We start from the raw sequence: 23,887 nt of genomic DNA, 5'->3' as shown, positions 1-23,887 counted from the left end.
TTTCAATGTATCAGTTATGCCAATTTTTTTCTTCCTAAAATAGTATTATTTGTCACACGTTGTAGCTCTATGGGAGGGTGGAGAAGAGATACTTGGGATAACTACAATGATATAAGAAACAGAAGACAGCAACAAAAATTTATTTTAAAAAAGGCTGAAACATTGTTTTGGATGTAGCTAATAAAAGAATTTGTTTTGCTTGAATACATATTTGTAACAGTTTTTTTTTTTTTTTTTTTTGTATTCTTAAGGGTCAGGGGAGGGAGACATAGGAGGACAAACATTTGGAACTGAAAATAAAATTGAATTGAAAAGATAAAATATTCCTAGTATCATTATTCATAATAATAAATTGGAAAAAAAATCCATGTCTCCAGTGATTGGGAAATGAAATGAATGAACAGACTGTGTTATATAATTGTAAGAGATATTACTATGAAAACAATGACAAATATGAAAACCATTGAAAAATATGGGAAATACAGGGAGTGTTATATAACAAAGAAAAAAGAATAAAAAATACTGCATATACATCTACTTCAAGTATCATAACAGTAACAAGATCAGAAAAAAAGAAAATAGAAGAAAAATAAAATGAGGGTGGGAGTCTCAAGAAGTTGACTTTAATACTGTATCTTGTTATTATTAAAGTTTAGGTGGAAAATGTTCCACTTGAACAAATTGTAACTAACCAGAGATGATAGTTTCACATGCAATGCTACTGTTCAAATTCTTATTTCTATATTTGAATATACATATTTGTAGATTATTCTGAAATTCATTGAGAGACAAAAGACAGAAAGGCAGCCGCATGGGTTCAAGTCCTAACTCTGATAATGTACTGTTAATGTGAACCTGACAAATTAATTTCTCAATGTTTTGGGCAGCATTTCAAGTTACAGAAAAGGTTACAACTTGAAGTGGTAGAGAGTTCTCCATAGGCATGAAATAATGGGACCACTCCCTTATTTATGCTTTGTTTACATTAAGATTCTTTTATTCTTCTTTTTTTATTTTTGCAAGACAACTGGGGTTAAATGACTTGTCCGGGGTCACGTAGTTAAGTAAAGTGTCCGAAGTCAAATATGAATTCAGATACTTCTGACTTCAGGGCCGGTGCTCTGCGATATCTAGCTGCCCCTAAGATTCTTTTAAAATGGGGGAAAGAGCTGTCTAGGAGAGAGAATATCTGTATTTCAATCTCAGCCTTGCCAGTTATTAGTAATAAAACCTTGGGAAAGTTTGCCTCAGTTTCCTCCTCTGTAAAATGAGAGATTTGAATTAGATGGCTTCCAAGATCTCCTTCTAGCTCTAGGTCCATGATCCTATGATCCCAAAAGTTATCACAATCTCTAAAGGATGAAAAGGTAAGGAATGGGAAGTCTCAGCAGGTTAGGACCTGGAACCTTAGAGCTCGGAGGAAGCATCCCTCTGCCCTCCGCGCCGCACTTCCCGGTTTATACTGCGGCCCCATTGCATGCTGGATCCTGTAGTGTGCTGAGATCCGTGGTGAGGCGCGCAGGCGCAATAGGGAGCGCCGGAGACCCCGGAAGCGCTGCTGAGGCGGCTGCGGGGCTATGCCGGTGGCGCCGAGAGCACCTGTGCCCCATGCCCCGGTGCCCTCTCTACTCGCTCTGCCTCCTGTGCGCGCTGCTACCCTTGCACCACAATGCTCCCGAGCCCGAGGGCCCCGCGCCCGATACGGCCCACTACAGGTGAGCTGGGGCCGGGGCTGGGGAGGAGGCGGAACGGGACCTCCCCCTCCCCCTCCCCCTCCTGAGTCCTGTGTTCCCGACTAATAGTCCCTGGGGGCCGGAGTTGAAGATTTGGGCACTTTCCCGGCGTTGAGGTCCCCTGCGTGGGCAGTGGGGTGCAAAAATCAGGCTGCAGTTTCCCCGCCTGATTCTCCCCCCTCCCCTCCCGATTTTTCTTCCCTCTCTCCCCCCCCCCCCCCAATTTCTCCCGTCCCTTCCTGATTTTTCCCCTCCCCACCTGATCTCTCCTGTCCTTATTTCTCTTCTCGTCTCCGGATTTCATATCTTCCTGTACTGACACCTCCCCCTGCCCCCCGACTTCTTGCTTCCCAATCCTTCCTTTTATTTCTTGCCTCCTCCTCCCTGTTCTCTCGCCGCTTGTCCCGACCCCTACCCGTTCTGTACCTCTCTTTCTCTCCTCCTCCGCCCCCTCATCCCTTTCCCCTTCTTTTTTGCCCGGGCTTTCTGGTCCCAGGGAGCGAGTCAAATCGATGTTCTATCACGCCTACAACAACTACCTGGAGAACGCCTTCCCCTACGACGAGCTGCGGCCGCTCACCTGCGACGGGCAAGACACCTGGGGAAGGTAGGGCCGAAAGGCAAGGGTTAAGCGGGCTGCTGACTTGATTGGATAGCAGGAGATAAGCTTGAGTCCCTCTGATCTGTAGGACCGAGTCCGGAAGAATTCTTGGCTAGCGGAGCTGAGCTATTTGGGGCGGGGATTCAAAACAGGACTGGCTATTCTAAGCCCAGCACTGAGTCACTCGGTGTCCGAACTGTAGAGCAGTTAGAAAATAAACCTTTTACTCTCATTGTAGGAGGGAATGGGAGGGATGGGGAAGCTGAGGCCCCCAGAAGAGAGCAAAACAATTTCAGTGACAAATTGGAGTCCTAAATGACCCAGGGAGGCACAATCTATGGTAAAGTGATGCTCTTCGAGGCCATGTTAGGGCTAATATAATAGAAAATTTGTCTTGTAGACAAGAAATCTGAGTTTCATGTAAAATCGGTATCCATGCTGTGATCTTGATCCAGTCATTTAATTTCTTTTGAACTTCAATTTCCACATCTGTTTTGTCATTTTTTAAAACTTCCCTGCGTATCTCACTGAGTGGTTTAGAATATTTAGAATACACATTAAAGTGCTTTAGAAACGTGATTCATTAGTAGTTCAGATTTAAAAGTGGTTAGTCAGTAGAACCAAATATCAAAGTTTATGAGATATACAGTCAACCTTTCTACTTGCAGTCAAGGAAAGCAGTGATGAATGTTAGTTGCAGTGTCTGAGAAGGATTTGAGATATGAGAATGATTGGTGTGATTTGCATGGGGAAAGGATGAAGAAGAAAGGAAAGATGAAGTTGTGAAGGTAATATAGTATAATAATAATAATTTTGTGAGCAGAGTTAAGAATGAGCTTCTACTATTGTGGGGTGGACTGAGAGGAGGCATAACAGTAAGTGTTGTAAAGAGCGATTCTGGCCTGAGATATGTTGGACAAATTACAGAGGAATCAGTTGCCAGAATTGATTTAGGAGACAGTATATGTTTATGGAAATATCCTGTCTTTTCTGATATTTGTTTTGCTTTCCATTGGCCCTTTTCTCTTTTTGGCCTGTTCTATTTATCTTTAACACCCTGTGCTCAGCATTTATTCCAGGCACCTCTATTTTCTTAGGATTTGAATCACTCAACTGTAGAATTACTTCCAGAAAGCAGATTTTGTGAGAGGGAAGGCTTTAAATCTGCACAGATGGGGACTGAGTTAGAGTAGCTGAAGCCCAGAGAGACTCCCTACATTTTTTAAAGGATCCTAATAAAAAAGAATAGAGAAATGCTTCATTTCTCAAATATATAGGAAACTTAACCAAATTCATAAAAATAGGAGCCATTCTCCAATTGCAATTCTCCAATATGGTCAAAGGATATGAATAAAAAGGATATGAATGTCAGAAGAAGATATCAAGTAGTCATTTGGGGAAAAAATGCTCTAAATCACTAATAATTGGAAAAATGAATATTTAAATCATTTCGGAAATACCATCTAATACCTATCAGATTGGCTGACATGACAGGAAAAGAAAATGACCGATGCTGGAGAGGATATGGAAAAATAGGTACACTAATGCATTGTTGGAGTTGTGAATTGGTTCAGCCATTTTGTAGAATAATTTGGAACTTCCCTTTTGACCCAATAGTACTACTACTAGGTTTATACCCCAAAGAGATCAAAGGAAAAGGACCGAATGTACAAAAACATTTATAGTAACTTTTTTTTGGTGGCAATAATTGGAAATTGAGAGGGTGTCCATCAGTCAGGGTTTTCTTGAACAAGTTGTGGTATATGATCATAAATGAATACCATCATATTATAAGAAATGACATAGAGGATAGTTTCAGAAAAACATGGGAAGACATATGAAGTGGATGAAGGAATCAGAAGAACATTATATATAGTAAGAGCAATATTGTGATGATAGTTAACTGTGAAATAAACTTATGTACGCTGATCAATACAATGAATGTTGTGGATACAACAGTTCCAAAGGACTCATGTCGAAAAATGCTACCCACTTCTCTAGATAGAATTGATGGATGCTGCAAATTGAAATTTTTTACTCCACTTTGTTATTATTTATAACATTGCTAATATGAAAATATGTTACATTACTTCATGTGGATAATAAGTATCATATTGCTGCTTTCTCAATGTGCAAAGGATAGATTAGAGGAAGGGAGAACCTTTGAAACTCAAAAAAAAAAAAAGAATATTAAAAAATAAGTAAAAATTAGAAAAAGAAACAATGGGGTTTTTGTCCTCTTGCAGTTTTTCTCTGACGCTGATAGATGCCCTGGATACATTGTTGGTAAGTGTCTTTTTTGTCTTTCTTGTTTCCTTTCTCGTGTTGTTCTTTCTTCGTTGAGTTTATTTCAATTATAAAACAGTTCACCCCTGCATATTTTTCCTCTGCTTATTTAGAATCGATAATATCAAATTACTCAACTGAAGAGGCTGTGAATTAGTCCCATTTGATTGGCTTCTTAGGAGAGTGTTTGTGATCTTGGCAATTCTTTGGGGTATTGACCTGTCCCAGAACTGGACATGAGAGCAGACTAGAAGGCCTGCCAGGTTCAGATTGTGTTAGTCCAAGGAAGTGTTGTGGGCTATGAAGAAAATACAGAAAACATATGATACTCAGGATACTTAATAGTTTTGAAAGAGAGATAAGACTTATCTTCCCATCTCATCCCCAATCAGGAAAGTTAAACTGTGAGATAGAGAATAGTATATAATGTAACATAATATAACATAACAGTAATGTAATAAAACGTAATATGAGAAGTTAGATAGCAGTGTACCAATGAATGGTACACTGTTGGTGTAGGATTCAGATTTCCCTCTGAGTTGAAGTAACCAAGACAACCAAGGGAGTTGTGGATCTTTAACTGGGCCTTAAAGGATAAAGAGGATTTTTTTTTTTTTTTTTTAATTTTGGTTTGGTTTGGTTTTTTTCCTGAGGCAATTGGGGTTAAGTGATTTGCCCGGCCACAGACTGCTAGACCAGATTTGAACTCAGATCATCCTGACTTCAGGGCTGGTGCTCCATCCATTGCTCCACTAGCTGCCCATAAGGAGGATTCATGTTGGCAAATTATAGTGGTAGCTTTCCTGGCAGGAGGACTAGCTTGAAGTATTATTGTAATGAGGACACTAAGAGTTGATCTGTCTAAAGTGGAGGATTTTGTGTGGTAGAGTAATGAGTGATCAGGCAGAAAGATAGATAAGACCTGTGTTATTGAGGGCTCTGAAACCCATCACAATAAATAACTACTTATTTTATTTTATTTTAAATATTTTAAAATCTCAATTTTAAAATGTCAAATTTGGAGACGACTTACTTGGTTGGGGAGTACCTGGACACAGCCTCTGTCTGTGAGGCACCCTGGGTGAAGAGAGGCAGAAATTGGACTGAGATTTTCCTGCCTATTTTCTGATCTCCCTGTCTAATTGCTGATGCTGGAAGCAGGAAGGGTGACTGTTCAGTGAGCTGAATAAAAGTGTTAGGGACAGGAACTGGGAAAGATTTCCTTTTCCTGACTCTCAGGTATTTTCTTAACATAGCTTTTGACTTTGAGAACTTTTTTCCTATTAATTAAATAGACAGCAACCTTAGCATATTTATAAAGGGAAAAAGAAGCAGCCTAAGACTAAGATCCTGAGCTAGGTCCATGAAGGAAGTGCCAGGGCAGGGCTCATAAATCTTGCATTTTGTTTCTTTGATTCCCTATCCCTCCCTGCCCCCAATGGCCTCACCTCTCCTGGGATTTCCTGCCTTTGTTCTCTTAGATTTTGGGAAATGTCACTGAATTCCAGAGGGTTGTTGATGTGCTCCAGGAAAGTGTGGATTTTGATATCGATGTCAATGCCTCTGTGTTTGAAACCAACATTCGAGGTGAGTGCTGGCCCAGAGACCTCAGGGACCCAGAGCCTTTGGAAAAAGGCCTGTGTCTTATACCAGATAAGTAGAGAGGAGAGGGAGGGAATTGACTTCAGGAACACAAGTAATTTCAAGCAGCCACCACCAGACCCAGTGTCTGAGAGCAGCCCCTTATTGTGGAAAAGGTTTAGGGAAGGGAAGAGATCTTCAATTCAGACATCAAACAGTTTAAAAAGACCATTGGCTTTCATCCTCAGATTTTTCTTACTTTTTCTACTCATGTAGTATTGGATAAGCCTTTAACTTTTTTCAGATTCAGTTTCCCCATTTGTTTAAAAAAATGAAGGGGTTGGGCTAAATGATCTTTTCCACCTCTAGATTTATGGTCTCAAGTATCTTCTTGATTTTCCATGAATGAATAATTGAGTTTCTTGGTGGTAGCACTAACTCTATTTATCCTTCAGTGGTAGGAGGCCTCTTGTCGGCTCATCTCTTATCTAAGAAGGCTGGAATAGAGGTGGAGGCAGGATGGCCTTGTTCTGGACCTCTCCTGAGGATGGCCGAGGAGGCAGCTCGGAAGCTTCTTCCAGGTATGAACAGGCTTTGTCCATTTTTAAGGGTGAGTATGGGTCACCTGTGTCTGACATCATTCTCCTTCGACAGTGGGCCTAGATGTAAGTTGATTTCTCATTGTAAATAGTTGTTCTATTCTCTTCTTCAGGCTCAGATAGAAAATATAGGGTGGGAGAAGAGTCTCAATTACTTTAGAGACTTGCTGTTACTTTGTTGAAATTCGTTTAGGTTTAATAAGCTGATTTCGTCATTGTTGGTAGAGAAAGAATAGTGCTTAAGAAGGGCTTAATAGTTATAAGTCTCTTAACTTACGTAAGTGATTCTTTACTCCCTGCCTTCCAACTCTGCTACCCAGATATAACTGAAGTATTGCATAGGCAAATACCTGGGAAGAAAGCCATGTTTGTACTGGGCTAAGACTTACCAACTATACGTTGGTCTCTCCATTCCTACTGACAATAGGAATGTAATCAGCAATCCAACTCTGTGGGTATTGATGTTTTCTAACTGTGTGTAAACATGGACCATTCTTCCTTCTCAATGTCCCTAGCATATACGCATTATGCAGCTATTTTTTTATTCTCTTGACTCTTTTGGAAAGAGTAAAGCCCAGGTCCTTGTAACACTGATAACATACTCAGGCAGCTTCCTTTTCAGGGATATATCCTGTGTGATTCACTATGCTGAGAGTTCTGCCTGGCTGTTTCTTTGTTTTAAAACAGTTCACAACCCACAACACTCTCCTGGGCCCAATGGACAGTGAGATTTTCTAAGCTTCTTGTCTTTAGGACATTTGAGAAAGTACAAATTTCCTCTGATTGGAAGAAGAAGTCCCCATGAAAGCATTATGCCCGCTAGCTACAGACAGGCAGTCTAGTTTCTGTCCTTGGATTAACATATTAGGTTTGGGGTCCCTCCCCCCCCTTTTTTTTTCAGGAACTGCATTAATAGTTCAGGATTTAGCCTCATCTTCCAGTGTCCTGAATGGAAGATCCATCATCCTTGGATGCTCTGAGATGTGGGATTTGCTCTGAACATGACCTCTAACCCCTTGCCTGAATTCCCATTTTCTGTGGTTCAGCTTTTCAGACCCCTACAGGGATGCCATATGGAACAGTGAATTTGATGCATGGTGTGAATCCTGGAGAAACTCCTGTGACCTGTACTGCTGGGATAGGGACCTTCATTGTAGAATTTGCCACCTTGAGCAGCCTGACTGGTGACCCTGTCTTTGAAGATGTAGCTAGAAGAGCCCTGAAGGGCTTATGGAAAAGCCGCTCAGATATTGGACTGGTGAGTAGGAGGATATTCTTCCTGTTTGACTCAGATCTGACATATTGGGATGGTCTTTGTGGCAAAGGGCTTTGAGCCAAGAGTTGAAGCCAGGCCAAGGAAAACCTAGAGAGGTAGAATGTAGAGTCGCACTTGAGTCGTTATCCGGTCATTTTTCTGGAGTTCTTAGGATTCTTAAAATAGACCATCATCAAATTAAAATGGGCATGGGGGGCTGGGATCAGGAAGTGCAGCTTCAAGAGTAGAAAGGGGCCTCTATAATCTTTTCATCTTGAGTTTTTAAAATTTCTAGAGCATTTGGCTATTCTTCCTAGTAATGTTTCTAATATTAGTATAATGGATCTCCTATCCAAACCAGTAACAGACTCTGGATATGATGGGAAGAAAGTTTCCCTGTATGCCCACATTGTATATGTCTTCCTGGTGGGGGTGGGAAGCTATGCAAGTGTTATGGGAGGTGACCAGGGGAGCGTTGGTTGTGGGCTTTTGGTTCATACCTGCTTTTTTCTCACAGGTAGGCAACCATATCGATGTGGTGACAGGCAAGTGGGTAGCTCAGGATGCTGGCATAGGCGCTGGTGTAGATTCCTACTTCGAGTACCTGGTAAAGGGAGCTATCCTGCTTCAGGACAAAGAACTGATGTCCATGTTCTTGGGTAAGAAAGATTCCATCTCTCTGCATGTGAGTTAAGTGCCTGTACTTAGGAGCCAAATTAGCTGCCAGTAATTCATTTCGACCCTCAGGCCTACATTAGGGCTGGGACCTATTTTTTTTTTAAATGACAAAATTCTCCTACACTGATATCTTATTATAGAATAAAAGGAGTCTTTTGGCCTTTACACTGAACATGTGGCATTTCCCAGATGTAGAAGCCAGAGCTTCAAAGCTGATGACTGATTGACTTCCATTTTTTGAGTTGTTTTTGCTAGAAAGAGAAGACATGACTGTTGTCTCTGTTGAATAGGGTTGTTGGTTTTTCTTTCCCCATAGCTTCTGCTCTCTCTCATGTTTGGTCAGAATTTCGGAACTTGAATTCTCCTGAGAATCCTCCTCAACTCTCCTGGAGTCAATTGGTGGTCCTAATTTGGATTGCCACAGAGATTTTGTGAGGCAAAAGTCTCTTCTTAGATTGGAAGCCAATTTGTCAGACTTTTCTTTATCAAACTAGAAAAATTGCCCAGCTTTCTTTTATGATTATACTTCAGTAACATGATTTCATTGATGTTGGTACTTCTTACTCCAGCACATATTGGTACTAATGAAGAAATAGAAATCGTGTGAACAATTTTTCCAAGCTTCTGTAACGTTAGGAGTACAGATAAGGGAGATAATCACTGGGAATACTACTAGTGTTTTTTTCAAGGGGTTTTCAAACCCCTCTAAAAATAGTCTCTGAGTCAAAAAGGGATCTTAGAAATCATCCTTTCCCTCCCTCTACCCAATGCGGGGTCCCCTCACATTCATGGCATTGGATCAGATAGCTTGTGCCATTGTTGGACAGTTCTCATTGTTAGGAAATCTGCTTCCCTATTACTTTCTCCTCTTAGCTTTCCCCTCTGGGCCAAGCAGAATGAGTTTGATCTCCTTTTCTACATCATGAAACATAGAATTGCAGGGAGGAATAAGGACTAGGTTAAACCAGTTGTAGGCCAGGTTGAGAGGCAAATGAAGACATCCTTGACAGGGCCTGGAGAGGCTTTCCCTAGGGGTCCATATTGTAGAAGAAGCAGAGAATGGGCTCCTTGACTTCTTTACCCTTACATGACAGCACATGGAAAGGGAGTTGAATAGAACATGCCAGACTTGATGATGAGTGAAATGAAAACTTGATCATTTTACCTCTTTACTTAACTGAATTTTGAATCAATACAACTCCATCTCAGCTTTGCCAGCTCCTTATTGGACTATATTAATGCACTGATCCTCATTCAGTGATGAGGGCTGTCTTCCTATCCTTGACATGACTAACCCCATCTCCACTACAGAATATAATAAAGCCATTCGGAATTACACCCGTTTTGATGACTGGTACCTATGGGTGCAGATGTACAAAGGGACTGTTTCCATGCCAGTATTTCAGTCTCTGGAAGCCTATTGGCCAGGTTTACAGGTAAGAATGCTTATCTTTCCATCCTTGGAAGCCTGTTGGCTAGGCTTGAAGGTGGGAATGATCAGGGTTGTAGTTTTACTGTGAAAATAAAAATGTGAAGTGATTTTTTTTTTAAAGTAAGTTTTTATTGATGTCTTATATATATATATATATATATCACTTTAGTTTGCCCTGGAATCCTTTCCTCTACCCCATCCAGAGAACCATTCCATAGAATAGATTTTTTATTAAAATTTTTTATTTTCAAATATTTTTCTAAAGACAAAGAAAAAGAAGAAGAAAAATTAGCATAACTGATTAATATATCAAAAAAGTCTGAAAATATATGCAGTGGACATTACTTGTGGACCTCCTGCCTCCTCCAAAGGATGGGCAGGAAATGTCTTCTCACATCTCTTGAGTCTTTATCATTTGACAACATCACTTTTGGTTTTCTTGTTGTATGTGGTTGTTTCTTATGTTTACATTAGTATAGTCACTGTGTATAATGTTTTCTAGACTCTGTTTACTTCATTCTGTCTCAGTTTATGTAAGATTTTTCCATCCTTCTCTGAATTCATCGCATCAAAAAGTTATTTTCAATGTACTATTTGAATCAGCTAAGTTGCTTTTGTATTTGGGGTAGCTTGAGATAAAGAAGATGCAAGAGTCATAGATTTTAAGCATAATTTCCCTTTACACTTCTGTCAGTTCTATCAAAGTGGCCTGCATTCTGTCTTGGCAGAAAGATGACAGTTCTGTCCCTGGGTCTTTGAACTGGTTGACTCCCATGTCTGAAATGCAAACCTTTTGCCTCTTAGGATTTCTAGTTCCCTCAAAGTTTGACTGAAATACCACCTGAGACCTTTTCCAGTCTCCAGCTGTCAATGCCTTCTCTGTCCTCTCAAAATAAATTTGTCTTTATTTTATGTGTATTACATATATGTATATTCAAATACACATATACATACACATATGCATGGATATGCATATATACACACATACATATACATGCACACACATACACAAACACATAGGCATATATACAATACATATGTGTATGACATGAATATATGTGTATGGTGCACATATGCACACTTATATATTTAGACACACAAATATATGTGCACATTTATGTATGTGTGTGTGTGTGTGTGTAGAGAGAGAGACAGAGAGACACATGATATATATATATATATATCATGTGTCTCTCTGTGTTTATATAAATACATATAAATATGTTTCCTTTTGTCTCTCTTTATGTATGTGTGTTTATATACACATACACATCTCCCAATAAAATGTAAGCTCTCTGATGATAAAACAGCTTAGTTTTTGTTTTTGGATGTCATCTTCTCTCTCTCTTCTCCAGTACAATACTTGCCATTGGTAAGCCTTGAAAACAAGTCTTTGTTGACTGATGGGTTGGTTCAGAGCTGAAAGGAACTTTACAGAACATTTGGGGCCATTCCTTCATTTTCTCAATTTTAACCCTTATTTACCTGCTTCTTCATTTTCCTAGCAGATCTTTAAGGTAAGAAGGCTGGGGCTTTTTCGTCATTTGGGAGTTCCTAGGTAGTTCCCCCATTAACGATTTTCTATATTGCATATTAAGAATCTTCTTGAGCAAGGAGAAATTGTATCTGCAGTGGTTTTCTCCTTGTAGTGTGGAATTTCTATCAAGTCTGCTGGAATGAGGGCAAGAAAGGAAAAGGAACTAAATAAAAATGAAGGGACCCTCTTTTGGTGTCTGTAAGGTCCATCTGTTTTATTTACTGCATCATTTAGTCTAATATCTGGCACATAGTATGTATTTAATAAGTGCTTGTTAACTGATTAACTTATGACATATAGATGGTACTGAGGATAAAAGAGCTTACATTTACATAGCATTGTAGGTCACAAAGCACTTTCCTCATAACAGCTCTGTGTGGCAGGTGGAACAGTTATCATCCTCATTTCATAGATGAATAAACTGAAGTCATAAGCTAAGATGATTTGTTGGAGGTTTCATAGCTAGTGGTAGTATCATAGGGAAGTAGAAAGAGTACTGGTCTGGGATCTGAGAAGATTGAGGAAATCACTTCACTTTTCTTAGCATCAGTTCCTTCTATGCCAGAATTGGACTGGATAGTCTCTAAATTCCTTTGTAGGGCAGCTAGGTGGTGCAGTGGATAGAGCACCAGCCCTGAAGTCAGGAGGACCTGAGTTCAAATCTGGCCTCAGCCACTTCCTGGTGTATGACCCCTGGGCAAATCACTTAACCCCAATTGCCTCAGCAAAAAAAAAAGAAATCGAAATTCCTTTGTAGCTCTTTATCTAGGATCCTATGAATCCTGAAATAAAGTTTTAATAGCTGTGTGACTCTTAATAAATTACTAAACCTTTCTTAACCTCTTTCCTCAGGATGAATAATATACCTACCTCATAGGGTTGTCAATACCAAATGAGATAATGTCTGTAAGAGTTTAAGCCTTAAAGCATTTAGCTATTTTTTTCCATTAAATGTTAGCTATTATTATTTATTTTTCCATTGCACCATCAACCTTTGACTTCCTTTACCTAATTCTCAGGGGTTTGGCTATGGTAGTTATCAGTTAGTTAGACAAACTGTGTCAGAAGTCATATGACTGAGTAGCTTCTCTCTCTTTCTGCAGAGTCTCATTGGGGACATTGACAATGCCATGAGAACATTCCTCAATTACTATACTGTGTGGAAGCAGTTTGGAGGGCTGCCAGAATTCTATAACATTCCCCAAGGCTATACTGTAGAGAAAAGGGAAGGATACCCGCTTCGGCCTGGTGAGTAGAAGCATCAGCCTGAGTTCTAGGCTGCACTCCTAAGCTTTCCCAATACTATATTATTCAATCAGAGCCCAAAATAGGATTGGGGAGTTGAGATGACTGTGGGAGATGCCATGGAGATCAGTGGAGATGGTGGGAAGAGCAGAGCTTCCAGCTCCTCCTTCTCTCCAGGGTTAAGGCACTTACCTCTTACTTCTTCCTCCCCCTGGATTCCAGAAATTTATAAGCAGTTTTCAGCTGGGTGGAGACTCTCCAAAAAAAAAAGGGAGCACAGAGTTACAGGCAATTCCGGGCTTATGATATTTAATGGACATGAGAATCAGCCCAGGAATAGGTTAAAATTTTTCTGAGGGTGAAGTAAGCCTAAACTGACACTTTTTTTTACCTTTTCAATTAAGAGGTTTTCCAATATTTCTTCTATGAGGACAATTGTTTTTAAAAGATAATCAGGAGAGAGGGAACTTACATACTTTCACAGACAAATACCCTTCAAGTTAATTGTCTGAAGGGAGATAACTAAGCTTCCTGACTAGAAATGCACACATTGCAAGATGGATTGCAATTAATTAACTGGAAGAGGACACTAATCTGGGAGCAGGGAAGCCGGATTCAGAGAATGATGCTTCCTCTCTGGCTTTTAATTTCCCTTATGTACAATGAGGATGTTTTATTTAGTCATATCTAAGGACCCTTTCAGCTTTTATGCTTTGTGATTCTATGGCATGCATAGATTCTCACAACTCCTTTGTGTTCAGGCAAAGTGTCAATGAAGTGGAGGACCTGGAATTTTGAACATCTTCACAATCATAATCATACAATGTTAGAAACTGGAGGGCAACTTGGAGATCATTGAGTCCAACCCTCTATTTTTAGAGATGAGAAAACTGAGACTCACAGAGGTTGTGACTTGCTTAAAATCACACAGTGAGTCAGTAGAAAAGGCAGAACCAAAAGCCAAGTCTCTTGGCTCTTCGCCCAGTGTTCTTTCCTACTGTCCTGAGACCAGCAATGGCCTCCTTGCTCCCCAAATAGGAAGAATGGAGAGCCAGTTGGAGAGAGAGGGAAGGATGAAGAAGGGAAGAATTTAGGTCAGATAAGAGCTTTTATCTCCCAGGGCTTTATTTCTTTCTAATGGAAATGGAATGGGAAAAGGATAGGAAGAGAGGGACAGTATCTTGTGTACAGCTTACAAACTCAGTAAATTAGAAATTTGGTTTGGAATTTTTGTCTCTCATCTTTGTGTTCATTTCTCCTTGACTGGTCAGCTTTAGGGATGTTTTTCATCCTGTTCCATCCTTGTGATGGATCAGAAAACATGACAGGAGATATTCTCACTTCTGTGCTCAGTAGGATACCCTTGACCAGTGGCCTTGCATCCACTCAGGCCTATCCCAACCCCTATCCCTTTGTGAGAAATTCTCTGCTTTGGGTTTTGCAGAACTGATTGAGAGTGCAATGTACCTCTATCAAGCCACAAGAGATCCCACTCTTTTAGAACTTGGAAGAGATGCTGTGGAGTCTATTGAGAAAATCAGCAAGGTGGACTGCGGATTTGCAACAGTAAGTATTTCTAATGATTCAGAGCTCTGGGCCAGTGCTCCTTCTAGCTGCTACTGGACTATGGAGGAGCCTGTCACTCACTATCTGAAAAGCACTTGTTCTCTATGAGCACTTGGATTCTTTTATTAGTAAAGGAGCCAAGAGAATTAGTATATGAAGCTCCCTATGCCTGAAATGAGTTCCCTTCTTTTTTCTGCCTCTCGGAATCTCCTGTTTCCTTCAAAACTTGGCTTAAATGCTGCCTTTTATGTGAAGCTTTTGCTGATCCCTCTCAGATAACAGTTCTTTCTTCCCTTCCTCTCTCACTTCTTCATTTTTGTTGTTTTAGTCAATGTGTCTGACTCCCATTTGGAGTGTTCTTGGCAAAGAAACTGGAGTGGTTTGCCATTTCCTTTTCCAGATGAAGGAATTATTTTTCAGATGAGGAAACTGAGGCAGACTAGATTAAGTGACTTGCCCACTTCCATTACCTTGTATATATTTTGCATATACTTCTATGTATGTGCTGATTCCTTCCCCAAAAATATAAACTCCTTGTGAGCAGGAATTGTTTCATTTTGGTCGTTGTAAGCCAAATACTTGGCACAGTGCCTGGCATGTAGTAGGTTAGTAGAAACTTTTTGATCGAATGCTTGTTAAAGTTTCTGGATTCTAGTTCCAGCTTTGCTATTTACTGGCTGGTCAGTCTTGTGCAAGTCATTCAATATTTTTAAGTTATTTATATATTTTAAGTCATTTATAAAGTCCTTGTGTTTCCCCTCCTCCCCCCCGAATGTTTGTTGTATGGATCAAATGAGATTGTATACATAAAGGTTTTTGTAATCTTTTAAGTGCCAGTATGAATGGGAGCCTCTCCACCCTTTCCCTAAAACCAAAGACTTGGTGGCCCTAGATCATATAACATTGTGAATAATTTGGAAGGCAGCTCAGCCTTTTGTAATGCTCAGTCCTTGTGTTCATAACATGGGATTGTTGTTTGTCTTGTGCCTTGTCAGTGGAGGGTGGACTGAACCCATGGATGGATGTGAAAAATTTATATCCTCTCCTCTGTAGCATTTTATTTCATTTATTTGCTATTTGGTGTATAGTAGATCCTGGAATATTTTATTCAGTCTTCCTTGATAGAATCTTTTCCTTTTAGAAGTCATGCAGCCTGGTCTGTTTAAGAGGGTGGATCAGTGGGTCCCTGGAGGTCCCTTATAGTGTAATAGCCGAGTATGAGAACAGCCTGTTCCTGCTGTCTCTCTCTTCTGATCCAGGCATCACTTCTTAGGATTTAGAGTAGCATGTCCTTCTTTCTACTAAAAACAAAGGCATGCAAGTCAGTATTTAATAGACCTTTTGAACCAGATACAACTTTAGGGAATCACCTAGTCCAGTTGTTCTTAGCCAGGGGTTCATGAACTTACTTTGTTAATATATTGATCATTCTTTCTATCTAATTAATTTCCTCTGTAATCCTTTCTGTTGTTTGATGCATTTGACATCTTGTGAAGGGGTACTCAGGCTTTGCCTCAGGTTGCACCACACAAAAAGGTCAGGAACTCTCAATCTAGGCCAGCCTTTTACCGAAGAGGAAATTGAGGCCCCAAGAGGAGAAATGGCATGCCCAAAGTCAGGAAGAAAGTCACTCCCAGTGTCAGGATTAGATGTGAGTCTTCTAGCTCCCGAGCTACTCTACCTAGGCATGGCTAGTTTTGTGAAAGGGGGGAATAAAAGTATTTTTGATTCAAGTCTGAAAATTCTTTCTAGGAATGATTCCCCTAACTTGGAAGGTGACTTTGAAGGGAGATAACTTTTTGACTAGTTGGGGATAGTTCTTTGGCTCTCTGCTGCCAACAAAGTCAATTTCAGACTAGCTACTACCTGTATTTCTTTTTTTTCCCCCCACAATACTATTTTAATTTTTCCAATTACATATAAAACTAGTTTTCAAAATTCCTTTTTGTAAGATTTTGAATTCTAGATTTTTTTTTCCTCTGCCTCCCTTACCTCCTCTGTCCCCAAGACAGCTAGCAATCTCATATAGGTTACACATGTGCAGTCATTCTAAACATATTTCCATATTAGCAAATGTTGTGAAATAAATATTAAAACAAACAGGGAAAACTACAAGAAAGAAAAAAAAAAAAAAGGTGAAAATAGTATGCTTCAATCTTCATTCAATCTATATGGTTCTCTCTTTGGTTGCAATTGGCATTTTCCATCAGTTGTCTTGGAGATGATCATCACTTGCTATTTCTGTGTATAATATTCTCCTGTTTTTGTTTGCTTCATTCAGCATCAGTCCAACTATGTCTTTTCAGATGTTTTTGAAACCAACATTTCTTAGAGAACAGTAGTTATTCCATTACATTCATATATCAGTACTTATTTAGCCATTCCCCAATTGATGGGTATCTACTCACAAAAAGAATAAAAATGCTATATTATGATCCACCCCCAGTTCCCAAGTCCTCTCTTTGGGTGTAGATGGCTCTCATCATCACAAGATCTTTGGAACTGGCCTGCATCATTTCATTGTTGTAAAGGGACCTGTATGTGCAAAAACGTTTGTGGCAGCCCTTTTTGTAGTGGCAAGAAACTGGAAACTGAGTGGATGTCCATCAATTGGAGAATGGCTGAATAAGTTGTGGTATATGAATGCTATGAATATTAAAAAACAACCAGCAAGATGATTTCAGAGAGGCTTGGAGAGACCTACATGAACTGATGCTAAGTGAAATGAGCAGAATCAGGAGATCATTATACACGTCAACAACAAGACTGTATGATGATCAATTCGATAGACGTGGCTCTCTTCAACAGTGAAATGATTGAGGCCAGTTCCACTTGTGCAAGTAATGAAGACAACTGTCTACACCTAGAGAGAGAACCATGGAAACAGAGGGTGGAACGCAGCACAGCATCTCACTCTCTCTGTTGTTATTTGCTGCATTTATTTTCCCCTCAGTTTTTCTTTTTCTTCCTTCTTGATCTGATTTTTCTTGTTCAACCAGATAACTGTATAAATGTATAAAGATGTTGAAATACATGTTAGATCCAATATATGTATAAATGTATATACACATATTGGATCTAACATGTATTTCAACATCTTTAATATGTATTGGAGTACCTGCCAGATAGGGGTGGGAATGGAGGGGAAAATTTGCAACAAAAAGTTATGCAAGGGTCAATGTTGGAAAAATTACCCACGCTTTTGCTCTCTAAATAAAAAGCTTCAAACAAAGAAACAAACGAATGAATAAAAATTTCTCTTTGGGATGTAAGCCTAGTAGAGACACTGCTGGATCAAAGTATGCACACTTTGATAACTCTTTGGGCATAGTTCCAAATTGCTCTCCAGAATGGTTGGATCCATTCACAATTCCATCAACAATGTATTAGTGTCCCAGTTTTCCCAAATCCCCTCCAACATCCGTCATTATCTTTTCCTGTCATCTTAGCCAATCTGAGAGGTGTGTAATGGTAGCTTAGAGTTGTCCTAATTTGCATTTCTTTGATTAGTAGTGATTTAGAGCACCTAAAAATGAAGCTTTTATCAGAAACATTGGCTATAAAAATTTTTTTTCCTGGCTTTCTGTTTCCCTCTAATCTTGGCTGCATTGGTTTTGTTTGTGCAAAACCTTTTTAATTTAATATAATCAAAATTATCCGCTTTGCATTTCCTAATGTCCTCTATTTCTTGTTTAGTTATAAATTCTTCTCTTCTCCAAAGATCTGACAGGTAAACTATTCCTTGCTTGCTTTAATTTATTTATAGTGTCACCCTTTATGACTAATTCATGAACCCATTTCGACCTTATTATTTTTTTAAATATTTTATTTTATTTTATTTAATAATTACTTTATATTGACAGAATCCATGCCAGGGTAATTTTTTTGCAACATTATCCCTTGCACTCGTTTCTTTTCCGATTTTTCCCCTCCCTCCCTCCACCCCCTCCCCTAGATGGCAAGCAGTCTTATATATGTTAGATATGTTGCAGTATATCCTAGATACAATATATGTTTGCAGGACTGAACAGTTCTCTTGTTGCACAGGGAGAATTGGATTCAGAAGGTAAAAATAACCTGGGAAGAAAAACAAAAATTCAGATAGTTCACATTCGTTTCCCAGTGTTCTTTCTTTGGGTGTAGCTGTTTCTGTCCATCATTTATCAATTGAAACTCAGTTAGGTCTCTTTGTCTCGACCTTATTTTGAAAACCTTTATTTCTTGATAATATCATATCATGCCCCCTGCAATCTATTCCTTTTTCTTTTTTCATTTTATTTTCCAGCTAACAAGTATTTCCCCACTCCATTCCCAGTTTACAAGAAAAAAGAAACATAAAACTTTGTAACAAAATTCATAGTCAACCAAAATTAATTCCCACATTGACTCTGTCCAGAAATACAAGTCTCATTTTTATCTTGAATCTGTTGTTTCTGTCAGGAGGTAGGTGACATGCTTCATCATCAATTCTTTGGAATCATGGTTAGTCGTTCATTACATTGATCAGAGTTCTTAAGTCTTTCAGAGTTATTTGCCTTTGTAGTGGTGTTATTGTATAAATTATTTTCTTGTTCCTGGTCACTTGATTCTGTATCAGTTTATTCAAGTCTCTTAGGTATCCCCTTTTGTGATTTCTTAAGGCACAATAATATTCCATGAGAGTACAAATTATGGCATATGAATGTAATGGCACACTAATATTCCATTACATTCATATGCAATAATTTGTATTCTTATTCTCTAATTTATGGGCACTCTCTTAGTATCCAATATTTGCCACTACAAAAATATTTTTGCATATATGTTATTTTCCTCTTCTTTTTCTTTAGAATATAGGCTTAGAAGAGGTATTATTGGTTATTAGTGACTTTGGAGGAATAGTTCCAAATTGTTTTCCATTATGCTCTGCCATCAGCCATGCAATCTATTCTAGTCTGTTCCATCGCCAAACTGGTTCATCATCTATCCTCTAAATACACTCTATTGCCTTTTTTTTTTAAATCAAAAAAATTGAATTTTATGTTATATGAATACATTGCTCTCTTTGCAGTACAATAATATACATTTTTTAAAGCTTTTTAGTTTCAAAACATATGCACTGATAATTTTTCAACATTGACCCTTGCATAGCCTTGTATTCCAAAAATTTCCCCTCCTTTCCCTTACCCTCTCCCTTAGATAGCAAGCAATCCAATATATGTTATACATGTTAAAATTCTATTGCCTTTTTTCATGTCTCCTTTCTTCAAATTAAAATTCCATTCAAAGAGGAGAGGCAGGGAAGTAGGGAATTTTGAACTCAATTTAAACAACAGCAACAACAAATGTTAATATTTATTTTTATGAATTGAGAAAAATAAAATATTATTTTAAAAAAAATTAAATTACACCCAAACTTCAAATTCACATACCATCTTTCTCTATGAAATGTTTTTTGATTTCCTTTCCATTTGATAATGACTTGCTCCTAGTTTTTTTTTTTTTTTTAAATATAGCACTTTGTTTAGACCTCTCCTTTTTAGGATATTCATTGCTTTTTATTATGGGTATTCGAGCATAATCTTATCTAGATTGTAAGCCCATGAGAGTAAGGACCATGGCTTATTCATCTTTGTAGTCCCCTTAGTGTCCGGCTCAGTAGGATGTTCAGCACAGTAGGAGCTTAATGTTTGTTGAACATGCACTGTTGTTGGAGGTCTAAACTTTATAATATTTGCTCAGAGCTTAAATTCTAAAAATCACAAATACAATATGTCAAAGATGTTGAGATTGTCATCCAACTTCCACTTGGTTGAAATAAACTTGTGAGATTCTAGGATTCTGGATAATCCAGATCCCAACAAACCCAATGAAGGAAGAGAAGGAATAGACAACCTGGTTAGTTATTGCAGGATTGAACACCTGTTTCTGAACACAACTTTGTTCTAAAGTTTCATAAAGATCACATATATTTTTAGAAAGCTATTTTCTGCCAGTATTTGCATATATTACATCCTTAACACCAAGTTCACAACTATCTCAGTTTGTCTTACAAATGGTGGTTTGTACTGCCCTTTGAGCCCATGGCAAGCCTGGGGATGTAACGAAAAGTTCTCTGTTAATAGTGGAGAATCCTTAAAACTGGCATTTTTCTGTGTTGTGCTCCTGACTACATGCTCTGCTTCCATATCTAGGAAGAAAGTTCAGTTCTGGGGCCCTCCCAGATCGTATTGGTAGACTGATGCATCTTCTTGCCTCTGTCACTTATTATGTGGCTGACTTTACCTCTACATCACAATTCCCGAGTCTATCAAATGAAATTCTGGCTCCAGATGGTCCTAATCTATCATGAGTGAGGAATCCTTGTGCTGCCTTAATATCTTCTAATGTCAGCTCTAGAAGGGATTTTAGATGTCATGCTCTTTCACTTGGCAGATGAAGAGATTAGGGCCTAGAAAGGCGACATGACCTACTCAGCATCATTCAGTCCACAAACATTTGAGAGCTTGCTTGTTCCAGCAAGCTCCTGTGCTTGTGCTGTGGAAGATTGATTTAGCAAACCTTTAGCAAGCACTTGGGATTGAGGGCTTATTTACAAAGCCCTGCCTTCAAGAACCTCACAGTAGAGTAAGCACAGTAAGCAGGAGAAAAAACATACACAGACATCACATTCTGATTTGTGATTATGTTACCAGAGTGGTTTTAACAAGGAATTATGGATATCCAGATGAGTGCTTCAGTCTGGCCTGCTCATGCAGCAGGTGATGTTTGATCTAGTACTTGGGAAAGGATTTTGGACAAATGGGTAAAGGAATGTACTCTAGGCCTAGAGACCAGTGAGTTAATAGCAGAGTTGTGATCAGAAATGAAGATTCCTAGTTCTTAGAGCAATTCTTTTATTTGCTGTGCAAAGCATGTTTTCTCTCTCCTCTCCCTCTCTTCTCCCCTCTCCCTCTCTTCTCCCCTCTCTCTCGCTCTTGCTCTCTCCGTCTCTCACTCTCTCTGTGTCTCTCTTTTTTTCTTGGTGTCTGTCTCTCTCTGTGCCTCCCTCTATCTCTCTGCTTTTTTCTCTGTCTCTGTCTCTTTTTTTCTCTCTTTTTCTGTTAATGTTTCTCTGTCATTTTCCTAGGTATTTTCCAGCATTTTACTGGAATTAAGTTTGATTCTTCATTTAAATGCTAACCAATTAGATTATCCTATAGGTAACCTGCCCTATTGGTTTTAGAATATGGAAGAGCCTTGGTATATTTATGACACTCTATCTCTTCCTTTCCCTTTTCTCAAACACTGTAAGAAATAGGGAGATATCTGTATCAACTCTCTTGAAGTCTTGTTCAGTTCAGTTTTGGTGGCTGATCCATAGCCAAAAGGATGACTATATAGAGATCAGACATAATAGCTCAGGCCTGGGTACTATTGCTTCAATATAGTCCTCCATTATCTGCTCTGCCCTGGCTGGGCTAGAGCTAATTCTCTCCTTTGTACATTTCCCACCACTGACACTCATGCTGTTCCACATCCAGTCTTGGAGCAGACTAAAAAGATTTGAAAATTGGAAAGCTCTTTTCAGTTTGTCACAATCCCCCAGCAGTTAGGTCATGGGGACTTGGGACTTTGCTGTCCTTTGGAGGTACTCCAAGACAGAGCAGTAGAGGAACAAGTCTCATGAGTTTCCCAGCTTTTGCCAGAGTAAAAGAACAGTTCTTGGTTGTTCCAAATCCTTTCTGAGTCACATTTATGAATAAAGCTAGAAATCCAGTGGGAATTGATTGCTAAAGGAAAAGCACTTTTCTAATCCCAAACAGTTGAAGTATATCTGACTCATTTGTGCCTGTAAACTCAACTAACTTATTCAAGTAACTTGAAATAAAAAGTTGTTTCAGCAACAGAGTTTTGAGTTGGATTTAGTATTCTACCTGTCACCTTTATTGATTTTTCTCAGCTTGTGTCAACAGTTGAAGTCCCTACTTTTAGTGATGTTCTGACTTCCTTTTTCTCTCCTGTTTTGTAGATAAAAGACCTTAGAGATCACAAATTGGATAACCGGATGGAATCTTTCTTTCTGGCTGAGACTGTCAAGTATCTCTACCTACTGTTTGACCCTACCAATTTCATTCACAACAATGGCTCTACCTTTGATGCAGTAATTACACCCTATGGGGAATGTATCCTGGGAGCTGGAGGTTATGTCTTCAACACTGAAGCTCATCCCATTGACCCTGCAGCCTTGCACTGCTGTAGGAAACAGAAGGAAGAACAGTGGGAAGTAGAAGACTTAATGAGGGAATTTTACTCCCTTAAACGAAACCGAAAATCCACATTAAGAAAAACTACTGCTGGTCTTGGCCATTGGGAAAACCCAGCAAAAGGGAAAGATGCCTCAGCTTCGGAAAACCAAATAGAGATGAATGGTAAAAAGGGCTCCAAGCGTAGTGTTCCACTCCTTAGGTGTCCCAGCCAGCCTTTTACCTCCAAATTGGCATTGCTTGGACAGGTTTTCTTAGACTCCCCATGACCACATAAAGATTTATTTTGAAGTTGAACTCTAATAAATGTGTTTGGTTTTGCCTCTGCTGTTTTTTCCCTCAAGAAACCAAGATGCAGAACCTTTTTGATCCTCTGATACAGGGCTGTCACTTTGAGGATGGGGAAGGTGAGGTCCAGGGGGTCTGGGGGAGGGAGGGATTCATTCAAGGTCAAATAATGACTTAAGGGCTGGGATAGGGGCTGCAATTTTAGAGATCCCCTGCAACACTGAGACCTGGAGAAAGGGAGGTATCTTGCCCAAGATCATGCAGCAAGTTAAGGGTAGAGTTGGGATCAGAATTTGCCATGTCCCAACTCCCACAGCCTGTAGGTTCTTGTTACACAAACTCCATTCAGATTCCAGATTTGAATGTTGGAATTTTGGTAGAAATTGTATTGACAGAGAATTGAAAAATCTCCAGGCATGAACCCAAATGATTTTGGTACGCATCATATGTGGTTGCTATTTTTCTTGGTTTTTAGAATTGTTTTTAATCAAAGATTAAACTTTTAGAAGGCCCAGGCTACCAGAGTAACTCAATTATTGGGGTCTAGGAATTAGATCCCAGTTAAGAGAAGCTTTATGAGAAAGTATGAAAGGTTATGGAAGGTCAGTAAATTAGGGCTGAAATTTGGCTGTTTCCCTCTAACTTGGGAATCTGAAAAATTTCATAACTTGTCTGTGGGGAGAAAAGATGAGGGATTATTCATTGCAAGTAATTTGGAAGAGAAAGGTTATTAAATATCAAGGAAGAGAGTGATGGGGCTTTGTGGAGTTTGGAGAGAAAATGTTGCACATAGATGAATATGTCTTTTGGGGTCAATAACTTAATGTTCTCCGCATGGAATTCCATCCTTCTGGACCTCCA

At 39.2% G+C, this 23,887-nt stretch overlaps 2 protein-coding genes across 3 annotated transcripts in view; one reads left to right on the top strand and one right to left on the bottom strand.

The window, feature by feature from the left end:
* Positions 1–5,243, bottom strand: part of PROCR (protein C receptor) — a 31,663-nt gene extending 26,420 nt beyond the window's left edge. The window contains exon 1 of one of the 2 annotated variants that reach the window (XM_051979185.1): positions 2,314–5,243. The gene's annotated coding sequence lies outside the window, so the exon portion shown is untranslated. Of the gene's footprint in view, positions 1–2,272 lie in introns of both variants that reach the window. The other variant, XM_051979186.1, reaches the window with a different exon arrangement.
* Positions 1,360–23,061, top strand: EDEM2 (ER degradation enhancing alpha-mannosidase like protein 2). The gene is made up of 11 exons (XM_051979184.1): positions 1,360–1,715; positions 2,230–2,340; positions 4,581–4,620; positions 6,102–6,207; positions 6,657–6,782; positions 7,847–8,058; positions 8,573–8,714; positions 10,045–10,169; positions 12,806–12,950; positions 14,392–14,513; positions 22,504–23,061. Exons 1-11 carry the CDS (start codon positions 1,375–1,377, stop codon positions 23,005–23,007), a joined length of 1,974 nt encoding a protein of 657 aa, XP_051835144.1. The 5' UTR covers positions 1,360–1,374; the 3' UTR covers positions 23,008–23,061.
* Positions 23,062–23,887: the final 826 nt, after the last annotated feature.

Source organism: Antechinus flavipes, chromosome 2 (assembly GCF_016432865.1).
Source record: "Antechinus flavipes isolate AdamAnt ecotype Samford, QLD, Australia chromosome 2, AdamAnt_v2, whole genome shotgun sequence".
Taxonomy (NCBI): domain Eukaryota; kingdom Metazoa; phylum Chordata; class Mammalia; order Dasyuromorphia; family Dasyuridae; genus Antechinus; species Antechinus flavipes.
This window is presented reverse-complemented; position numbering and strand designations above follow the sequence as displayed.

What these genes read in the sequence shown, in the direction of transcription:
- EDEM2 (XM_051979184.1), top strand. Translation starts at nt 1,375, where the DNA reads ATGGGAAGTCTCAGCAGGTTAGGACCTGGAACCTTAGAGCTCGGAGGA. An exon ending in ATGCCCTGGATACATTGTTG is followed by an intron (nt 4,621 to 6,101) that starts GTAAGTGTCTTT and finishes TTGTTCTCTTAG; the next exon opens with ATTTTGGGAAATGTCACTGA. An exon ending in GTTTGAAACCAACATTCGAG is followed by an intron (nt 6,208 to 6,656) that starts GTGAGTGCTGGC and finishes TTTATCCTTCAG; the next exon opens with TGGTAGGAGGCCTCTTGTCG.